This window comes from Triturus cristatus, chromosome 10 (genome assembly GCF_964204655.1).
Source record: "Triturus cristatus chromosome 10, aTriCri1.1, whole genome shotgun sequence".
In the NCBI taxonomy this organism is placed as follows: domain Eukaryota; kingdom Metazoa; phylum Chordata; class Amphibia; order Caudata; family Salamandridae; genus Triturus; species Triturus cristatus.
Genome location: NC_140593.1, coordinates 1174765062 through 1174776613, shown reverse-complemented (window position 1 = coordinate 1174776613; position 11552 = coordinate 1174765062). Strand labels below are relative to the sequence as shown.

At 42.6% G+C, this 11552-nt stretch overlaps 1 protein-coding gene across 1 annotated transcript; it reads left to right on the top strand.

The window, feature by feature from the left end:
• The first annotated feature begins 8671 nt into the window (after positions 1 to 8671).
• On the top strand, positions 8672 to 9595 carry LOC146796915 (olfactory receptor 1F1-like). The gene has a single exon (XM_085630260.1). It carries the CDS (start codon positions 8672 to 8674, stop codon positions 9593 to 9595), a length of 924 nt encoding a protein of 307 aa, XP_085486386.1.
• Positions 9596 to 11552: the final 1957 nt, after the last annotated feature.

The following is an 11552-nucleotide window of genomic DNA, read 5'->3' as shown; positions in this document are numbered from 1 at the left end:
GACCACTCACACGTCCCCGACCCTGCGTGACCCAATGCCTGCCCCCCCACCCGTGAGCCATGCCAGCCACGACTGTGTACAGTGTTTGTTGACAGTATAAAGCCTACTGTGAATGAACATAAAAGACCCAAAAAGGTGTGGGGTAAAGTTTTTTCACCGAATCTGTTGAAATGTCATTGGCATTGTTGCTCACTATCAACGCTTAGCGAAGCTGGCCGAGATTTGCAGAGGCCCTGATTTTGCTAACTTTACAAAGCTTGTAGTTTCTAACTCTCGCTTTTTTTTTAAGCAAAGCAACATTATTTTCATTCTTATCAATCCCAGCAAAGAGAAAAAAATGTATGCAGACTTTTTGGGCCCCATTTATGAGAAGTGGCACATCGCTGCGTGAAAACAGCGATGCAACACTTCTCAGTGCGCCCTCCTTGCGACACCAATGATGCATCATATTTACAGTATGACGCATCATGTTGTAAGGAATGACAGATACGACAGTATTACTGCTGTATCTCTCGGCGCAAAAGTGGTGCGTTGCTGGAGTTGTGTCACCAGCGCGATGTAATTCCATCAATGTTCCTTTCAAATGGGGCAAGCCCCATGTGAAAGGGCCTGCATCATCCTTAGGCCTGCCATGTGGCAGGCGTGAGGTTTTGACGTATTGGAGGCATAGAATTGTCACAGTGAAATCTCATAGATTTCACTGCAACACTTCTACAGGGCTGTGTTGCGATGGAATGCCCACCCTGCATACATTATACCTGACGCAGGTATAATGTAGCGCAGGGCTTTACAAGGTGACACATCTGCCTAGAAACAGGAAATTCTCGACATTACACACCCCTAAAGGTAGTCACGGTGTAATGTAAGACAAGGGCTACTGTACATGTATTACATTCCTTCTGCACATGTTCTTTCTCCAGAATTGTTGCATTTTAAACCTCTGAATACTGAGCTCTGCTCGGGCCTAAGCACATTCAAAGGTGTCTTGGTTATAAAAAAAGTCCACTCCAGGCCACGGGTCAAGTTGTGAAAGACAACATACGCTTCCCAGTCAGCTACAGCTAAAACTGGTCTGCTACTTTTTTCAGGTAGACACATCTTTCTTTGTTTCCAGGACAGTCTACAATTTCCATGACCTTCTGCTGGATATCGATTCTCAAATGTCTTTCAACATGAAGAATAAAATCATGCAGGTAACAGTTCACTCTCTTTAGAGTACTTTGCAGAAAATTTCCAAAGTGAACTCACTTCTGACAGCAAACATTGCCATAGTAAATTTAGCTAAATTTCTCGCTCTTTCCTACCTAGGTATTACTGAAATATCACCCTCTTTTTAACTCACAAATGTGCCTTCATGAAAAGGGGATCACATAATGCCTTGTGCTACAGCCCGCAAATATTTATTTCCTTCTCTGCAAAATTCCTGCACAAAGCCATATTTTCCTGCCTCTAGAGGATGAAAGAAAAATTCTAACTGTCCTGGATGTGTCTGCTTCAATTCCATGTTGTCAAAGGCTACTTTGACACTATAAAGGGTAACAATTGTCATGGGTCCTTTGCACAGCTAGGCCTGAGTATGGGCTGAATTTTCAGGAAGTACATTAGGCTGAAAAGCATTTGATATTTGGCTATGTGGCACCCCCACTTCATGGGTGACAGGCCAAGGCAATAATCAGAGTGAAGGTGTTAAGAGATCTTGGTCATACTGGTTAGGTTTTTAAATAAGTAACATGACAGCTTCATTAAAGTCATACCTGCAGTTTAGCTGCTAAAATACAATAATTCATTTGAATATCCTTATGATTTATTTGATTATCCTTATTGACCGCGATATTGTAAAAATTACATTTATAGGAATTTCCTATCAGAAGATAAAAAGGACTCTGGTGTATTCTTAAATGTAAGTATAACATAACAGGTGTATTTGTAAAGCGCACGATTACCCGTAGGTGTCCTGGCACTGAATAACAGATGTTTATTGTTACTCAACGGAACTCATTTTATCCACCTCAGATGGATGAAAGGCTTTAGTCCACTGAGCCACCAGACCCAGACAGTATAAATAAACGGTTGTATGACATTACTACGCATTACTACGCATGCAATTACAATGCATGCCATTACAACGCATACCTTTACCCTGACTTGCTGTTGGGGGTGCGCTGGAAGTTGGAATAGTATCATTTACTATTCCAACTCCAGTGTGTGCAACAGTAGGGAAGGTGTTGGAGTTAACTCCAACACCTTCAACCCCCTGTAGCAAGCCTTTCGCTTTGTAACGATATGCGTTGTAATGCCATGCGTCGTAAGCTTCCGTTGTAAATTGTCAAATATGGATTATTTATAAAATACATATATTTTATTTTAATTTCTTTATTACACACATATTACGATAACATGTCAATGTGTGTGAGGGTTTATACTGCAAACTTAAACAATTAGAACATGTGTTGGTGCTAACCAAGAAAGAATATTCCCACACATCTTCTTTTGTTTCCAGTAACATCAGCCAATGAAATGAACACATTGCAGTTGCGCATGAGCCCATTTTGTGTGACAGATCAGTCCCAATGTGTTACTTTTTGCTGCAGTTTTGTGACCATCTTCACTACTATTCAGTTCTTATGTGACATCCATTAATTCAAGGTTGTCAGACGTCTTGACAACAAACCACATAGCAGTTAAATGCATTTAACCTGCATATTATCTAAGCCTGACACCCCCACAGGCACAAAGAAGTTAGCAGTGTGGTAAGTGCAGTATGTGCAATAGGCATGAATGCAAACTGCCAGTCATGTGTCCCATTAAACCATTCTATGTGCAGAGTAATGGGATTTATCTGGTCCAGGCACAGCTCCCTTCAAATGAGTAAGAGAAACAGATTGTATGAATATGTTATTGCCTCTCTAAAAGTACATCTAAATCTTTAATGTAGAAAAAAGCTAAGGACTGTACAAGTCAGTGAAGCAACCACATTTGCTGCACTACATTGCTCAACAAGGAAGAATAGAATATAGCCATTTCTAGTAGAATTGAACTGTTGCTGCAGTATTCCCATGAGCTGCTGCTCTATTTAGACTGCATTGTGAAACACACAATTTTACACCATGGTGCAGGAGAAAGTGTGCACTATCTAGCATAGGATTTGTGCTGGAATCATAGCCTTCTAGTACATATTCCTATGACTAGACAGACTCTGGAGAATCCCATTCATTGCATCTATGCTGTGCACTGCAGCACACATGTAAGGCATGTGTTTTGGGGAATCATTGTCAATTCCTCCCTTGTATTGTTACACCTGCTTCAAGGAGCTCTTAGTTTTAGAAGAAAACACTGGGCTGACTCTCTTCATACATTTGGTTTTGGGTGATTTGCATTGCCACCCAAGTAACAGCCCAGAAATGCTTTCTTGACAGAAAGTGATTCAAAGCAGCTTATAGTGCTTTTTGTGCTGACAAAAAGGCACATTTTAAGTGTAAAATTTGTGCTTTAAAGTTGATAACTCTGCATCACTTTGTGAGGCCTCAATGCTGTAGAACCTAAATGTTTATTCACTAGAAATTCATTATTTCATTTTTTTCAATGCAACAAAGCAACACACTACAGATGATAACCAGATATAATTTTGCCATAATGTAGTTACATCAACTAACATTTAGTTAACACCAGTTACAATGCTGGTGAGAATGTGGGCAATTAAGCCCAGATTTACTATGATTTTACATAAAGGTTGCGTCACTTTTGTGGTACAGCCCCAAAGCAAAATCATTTTTGACATTTACTAGGCCACACAAAGTCACTTTGTGTGGCTTTGCATGGTTCAGTGAAAACACAGCACTATGTACTGCTTTCAGTTACTTTGCTTCAGGTAGGTGTTACATGAGTGGAGCATCCTTGTAAGCTTAGAATTGTGGTAAAATGATACACCTACTAAAGAGCTGTATAATGAGAAGAAATATGGTTATTCCTCCTTGTTACTTCCTCTTTCTGTGCATGCAGCATTCTGCTGCACACAGTAACAGAAATATACCTCTAAGGATTGTTTTTGTCTAGGAAGGTGTTTCTTCATGCACAGAAACAATCCTGCACATAACACAGGCCCTCCTGCACTATTGTCCAGGGGTGCCTTCATTGGTGCTAGGCAGCACAGAATGTACCAGCACAAGAGCAGAAATGCTCCATTTCTTTGTAAATATGGAGCATTTCTGCTCGCTCATTTCAGTCTTAGAATGCCACATATATTATCCAAAAAGAAGCAGAGAACATTGGGTAGTTCCCAGGTTTAGGTGGAGAGCTCTTGTAAAAAGCACCCTACAAACCAGCAATACTCTGAATGTGCTTAGCCCAAATGTCTGTTTTTTCTAGAAAAGTTTTTAAGCATAGGATAAAAATAGTGCTTTTCATGTCGAGCTAGAAAGAGACAATTTTTTTTGGACATTTCCACACCAAGCTGTAAAATAACAAAAGCCTTTTACCACTCCAGGCACAGTATTGCGTCTAAAGTATTGGTAACGTGCCATCTAAGCCAACCTGAAAGTAATAAAAGAAAACCCTGACACGTGTTTCTCTATCATTATAGCTATTCAGAGAGGTTTAACTTAGTCCAGACACAAAGGAGCACCCAGTTTAGGTCAAAACAATACCCTTTCTGACTAGGAGTGCCTCTCTAGGGGACCCAGGGTAATTGTAGAAAAGGTATGAAGTAAAGTTGATGTGCCATTCTCTCTGTTAATCCTCATCTCTTTTAACTCCTCTTTACCTACCTCATTTAAGGATGGCGAGTTCATGTACTTATTCCCTTAACGCCAGTAGATAAATGACTAGTAAAAGCTGTTCTATTTGTTTGGCAAAACAAACAAAATCTTTTTAAAAGGATTTCTTTTATAACTAATCATGGTAGAAAAAGGGAAACATTGTTTAGAGTTTCTGAATGGTTTCCCAAAAACGTCTTCCATAAAGATATATTGCATTCGACAACAAGCTACTTTAGGGGGTCCAATCACCCTGCAAGAGGAGGAAGTATTGTCAGCTAATTAAATTATGTTCTACCATAATATACCAAAGCTAACGTATAGCTCTTAAAAAGTTGTTTTTCTTAACAGTAATCCACACCAAACAGGGGCTAAATATTCATATTATATAAAAGTTATAAATTATAACATACTAGACAACATAACTATAAACTCTGGCTATTGCATCTGTGACTGACATAGAAGAAAACACCTCATGTCCTTAATAGAAAACCTACTAGGCTTATCTTACCCTGCCTATGTTTGGTAGTAGGAAAAACATGGCAGCCTGTGAGAACATGTTCTATGTTTCTAAATAAAATATTCTTCCAGTTTTTTACTATCCCAAATGTACTTTAAGCGTATTTCTTGTAACCCCATTCCCGCTCACCTACTGTTGGCGTCACCCATTTCATTTCTGTCCTTCTACCTGCCGGTACCAATGCCAACAGAGCATTCTTTTTCATTATAATCTTAGCTTGGAAAGGTGTGGTTCCCATTGGACACACTTTGGGTATGCTTGTGACCTTAAGCCTGGCAGAATGTTCAATCCTACCACAATATGCCTTCCTGGTGCTTCACAATATGAGGGCAACCACGAGATAGAAAATAATCTGTTTAACCACATTTGGGACACTAAGGGGGGTCATTATGATGCTAGGCTGAATCACTTCTGCCTGACACCGCATCGGTCACCTGGTCGGGGGTCCTGACAGCTCATTAATATGCAACCAAACACTGTTTGGTCGCATCCCTGTATTTTACTATGGGAGCATGCATTCTGGCCATAAACCAACCGTAATGCAATGCGGTTAATCCCTGCACCCTGTGGCAGGCACCTCAAGGTGCCTGGCACAAGGTGCAGGGATCAACTGGGGGGCACCGTAGGTGCCACTTCCTCCACCAAACAGAGGCCGTGCACCCAAGGGGCCCCCGAAGATGCTTTCTGATATGATTTCCATGTCAGACAGGCTGGCATGGAAACCATGTTGGAAACCGTTATCGTAATCTCAAGGGCGGAAATACCCGACCTTGAGATTTCAGGCTGCATTCTCACTGGCGGACGGGCTCTCGAGCCCATTGGAAGACAGCCAGAATGACCGACAGGTTTTAATTACAACCGGCTGTATCCTAATCAGCCGGTCGGATTTGAAACCAACGTTGAGGCCGGTAAAGTCTATGACCACCGTTAAGAGGCTTTATGAGCCTCATTGTAATCGGTCCCTTAAATGTGATGCTGTCCATTCTGTACATCATAGTTAGTATTGCGTGGGTCCTGTCCAGAATCTGCAAATGGGACAACTTAAACCTAGCATTACTAGATGGCTCTGCTCATTTTATGTCTATACAAACTACCCTATGTAACAGCGTTTTCATTTTCTAATACTTGTTATATTACATTAAAAACATTTTTAGCCATACAACTAAGTCTGTTCATCTGCATGCCCTTGAGATATTTTGTTACAGATGGATGTACAGAAAACATCTCCTGCCGGCTTACATGTTAGATTTGGCCTTTATGTAGCTGTCAGCACTTGTGCACATGACCAATGACTTATCAAAATTCGTTTCTCATCCTTATGGGAATGCATGTGAAATTTGGGAATGTTTACTTGTTCAACCATTTAGCTATTAACTATCAGATAATTTCAGTCAAAAACAAAAAAAATTGAAAAAATGGCCGTGAAACATGGGAAAAGGGAGGATCCTTTCTACACTGCAAATACTGCTTGCGTGATTTATATTGATACACTTGAAACATGAGTAGGCCTGGGCAAAGCACTACGCTACGCTCGCGAAGTTTGCGAAGTTCGCGCTACTTCGCACTACGCGAATTGAACGTAGCACAGTGCGAACATGCGTAGCGTAGTCTTGCGTAGTGCTGCGGTCATTTTTTGCTTGCTCGCAGTCCTCAACGTCAAGTTGGCGACCGCGAGCAAGCAAAATGACATCCCGGCGAGACTTTTTCCTTGTTCGCGATCAGCAACATCAAGTTGGCGATCGCGAACAAGGAAAATAAACCTCCCGGCGAGATTCCCAACGCGAGGAGGTCAGGTTTCTCATTGCGAGGGGTCGCATATGCTCGCGACCGCTCGCGATGAGAAACTACCAGTTCGCGTTGAGAAAGCTGCAGCTCGAGTAAAAATCTCCTCGAGCAGCAGAAAACTACAGCTCGCACTGTGCAAGATGCCATTTTCAATGATTGCACAGTGCTGGTTGCTTGTCCGCACTGTGCAATCATTGAAAACAACATCTTGCACAGTGCGAACATGTTACTACGCAGTTCGCGAAGTGCTACGCGAAGCTCGCGTAGTGCGAACTGCACTTTGCGTAGCTTCGCGAAGTGCTACTTCGCGAACTACGCCCACCCTTAAACATGAGCCATCATAATTAACTTAGCTTTATTTGCATAAGGTTAGCCATAAAGTAAGCTTTAAAATGTAATTCTCATAATATATAGGCAGAGGGTTAAATGTGATCCTCATGTGCAAGTATAGCCTACTAATGCCCAAATTTAGGGCCTGATTGCAATGGTGGCAGTCGGACCACCGATTGTCGCTTTGTGGTGATCCGACTGCCAACAGCCGTTCCATACGATCCCCATATTCTGATACTGGTGGAGAGACCCGAAGCTGTCAGACGCAAGACCGCCAGCTCCGCAAGGATCATAGATGCCGACATGGTGGTGGTCAAAGCAGTGTCCCTAAATGGTGGCCATCAGGGTTACAATATCCCTTCCTGTCACCTTCATCATGGCGGGAAGTCTGCCATGAAATTGTTGTCTGAAAGGGTTATGGGGTGCCCCAAATAGATCCCTATGCCATTGTAGGCCACTGAGAAGTGGCCCTGGGAGCAAATGTAGTGCCCCCCACTCACGTCCGTGCACCATGTGCCGTACAGGACATGGTGCAAGTCACAAGGTGCACATGCGTGGAGGAGTTGGTACACTGAGTCGGCAACATACCCCTGACAAGTTTCCAACCACCACCCCGACGGTGGCATCATGATGATCCTAATGCCCTTAGTCTACAATGCACAGTGTAGTTTGACAATGTTCACGAATAGTCCCAGTTATCCAGTGCAGCTTCTAATTCTGCATCTTTTACCTCAAATACCCAGTGCAATGTATAAGGAGAGAATTGCTGCTTAAAGGGGCAACATGAAAAGCAATGTGCCTTGGGTGCTTCGAATGTTGAAGACGAATCTATACTGACCTTGCCCAGCAAGCAGTCATCTTATGCTTCCATATATTGGCAAACAAAAGTTTCACCTTTGCCTGCAAACGCACTGCTTAATTTGAACCAGTGGTTTCCGGCGCATGGAACCAACACTTATTTGTCAACACCGGAGCTTGTGATGGTCTGCCACAAGGTGGCGCTGTCTAGGGAATTTAAAGATGTCCAAAACAACAGTTAATTATTAATTCAATATACATTAACAAGTACTCTTACCTGCTGCCCAAGCCATTCTCATAGCTTTGAGGGCCTGAAATAGTTTGACGTGTCACACTAGTAGGAGTGCGATGATTAGTAGTTGTGTTGGTATCACTGTATACAGTCACCTACTATATTGTTATCATGAGCTACAGAGAAAGCTTTATTGCTTGGATTGGTAATGGTTTCTGCCATTTTGTATTTATTCAGGGTATATCAAGTGTGGATATGGATAAAGGCAATCAAACTACTTTGAATGAATTCATCCTTTTGGGATTTTCTGACCTTGGTGAGTATCAGAAATTCCTCTTTGTCCTCTTTCTCATGATGTACATCCTCACACTTTTTGGAAACATTGTTATCATCACATTGATTGTTAAGGACTCTCGTCTTCACACTCCCATGTACTATCTTCTCGGTTGCTTGTCAGTGGTAGATATAGGTTTCACCTCTACTACCATCCCAAAACTTTTAATCAACCTCCTTCTTGAAGCTAAAACAGTCTCCTTCGCCGGCTGTTTTACACAGATGTTCTTCTTCCATTCCATCGGTAACATGGACAGCTTCCTCCTGGCACTGATGGCCTATGATAGGTATGTGGCCATCTGCCGGCCCCTCCATTACACCATGATGATGAATAAAAAGCTCTTATTGCTCCTGGTTTCAGGATCATGGGTGACTGTGTGTCTGCATTCATTACAGTACACACTGAGGACCTCCAAATTAACATACTGTGGGTCCAACACGATCTACCACTTCTACTGTGAAGTTGCACCTCTCTTCAAGCTCTCCTGCTCAGACCTCAGGACTATCACACTCATAGTAATGATAGAGGCAGGCTTCATTCTCTGTATACCATTCCTCTGTGTTGCCATCTCCTATGGGCACATAATCAGCACCATAATGAAAATGCCAACTGCTGTTGCCAAGCTGAAGACTTTTTCCACCTGTTCTTCACACATTGCTGTTGTCGCACTCTTCTATGGGTCAACAGTTTCGGTTTATGTACGGCCTCCTTCATCTACATCTGTTCTTGTAGATAGGTTCTTAAGTTTAATGTACATTGCAGTGACTCCGATGTTGAACCCTTTCATCTACAGTTTGAGAAACAAAGAGGTCATAGGGGCTTTGTGGAAAGCACTTGGAAAGTAAGTCTTCGTGGTACACAAGTGATATCTTTTACTACCAGTTGAGGACCATGGAAATTGTTGTTCTCATTTATGAGGTCCCTTGTGCGACTGGAATGTAATTTTTGGTGAAGTTCCGTCACACAGTAGCATGCTCCATATTTACGTGGCACCACTGCGCCACTTTTTTTGGCTTAATGCTGCCTCGTAAATATGGGCTCTTTGACACAGTTTTTTTTTCTGCGTTAAAGGGGAGTGCAATTGGGGTTGCTGGGGGCATTCCCAGCAACATCCATGGCTGTTTTGACACTGCCCCAGGTTTAAGAGAAATCGTAAATCTGAGGCAGCGCCAAAAGTTTCGCTTCCCCAGGGGAGGCGTAAGGGAGGCACAACGAGGACAAATATCTTTATTTCTCATCGTTTTTCCATTTTCTATGTGTGCTGCATTCTGCAGCACACAAAGAAAGAGGAAAAATCCCCTTCTGATTGTTTCTGTGGAGAAAAGGTTTCCCTTCTTGCACAGAAATACTCATCACCGCCTCGCAGGCACCCTTGCACCACAGTTCAAAGGTGCCTCTGTTGGCGCACAGGAGCCCATTGTGCACCAGCGCAGGGGAAAAGGACAGGAATGCGCCGTATCTGATAGATAGGGCACATTTCTGCCCTTTTCTTTTACCGTAGGGCAGCGCCGCAGGAAGATCTGCAACGCTGCCCTACAGTAAAAACTCATAAATGAGGCCCTGTGTTTGGACCACTAAAAAAGGGATATCCTAACGATAATAGGGGGACAGCAATTTCTGGACTCAGTGATTGCATGACACAGCTCACAATGTGTTGTTCGTCAATGAGGCATAGCCTCATGGCTAGTAAAAACAAGCATGCTGTCAATAATTGGGCCAGTTCCACCCTGTAGTAAATTAATGAATGAATCATTTCTCGTGTAATTAGTTACACTTGTTAAAATTATTACTGTACACAAAAGACAAAAACATATGCAAACTGTGTATATAGATTCTCACATTTGCGTACAGTGATGATCTACCAGTTGTTATTCATTGTCTCAAAATGTTTATATATATATATCTATATATACAAAAATAAATGTATATATATATATATATTTATATATATATATATATATATATTTATTTCAATAATCACCAAATACGCGCGCTCTCATATATATATATGTGTTTTTTTTGTTTGAATTCAAAATCCAAAGTTTAAAATTGCAATGTCACTTGTGCCCTAAGGTAACTATGACTCTCTCCCCCGTCATGCACAGTCTTCTCATCAAAGATGTTATTTCACATGTTGCAGTGATGTTATGAATATTGATGTAGAACATCATGAGTGAAGTAATATGTGGGGTAATTAGCTGTGCATGGCAAGGGAGTGATTTATAGTTACCTTGGGGCACAAAGTTATAGTTACTTGAGACAACTATAATTGGTGAATCTCAGTGTTTCAGTTTGTTTAAAACATTACATTGTAGGTGAAAGATTCACCTGCGGCCAGTCCCCCACAGGCAGCAAGCCCCACGTTGGAGTTGAGTTGGTCGCATGCCAGGCCCTGCCTCCAACACCTGCGGACATCCAACCCCATGTCGTGAAGGCCTTTGGCCGTTCACAACGTGTGGTTGGCCAAGGGCCTGGCTTGTGGCCAGGCCCTTTGTCCTACACATTAGCCCACTTTGGGCCCTAGGGATCCCACCGCCAGGCCTTGTTTATCAGGGAAGGGGCCCGTGGCCCCCTCCCAAGCCACTTCAGGCCCTGAGAACCCATCCCTTGGGCCTTTGTTATTTATGGGGACATGTGGGTGGGCTCCCCGAGACAGTAATTGAGCCGGTCCCAGGTAGTAAGGTCTTTTCAGGCTCAGGGAGCGTGTTCGCATGCCCCCTCCACATTTGTTAGGCACTTAGCACCGGAGGATGGTGTTCCAGGAGCCTGAGGTTACAGGCCATATGCCTCTCCGCTTTTTTG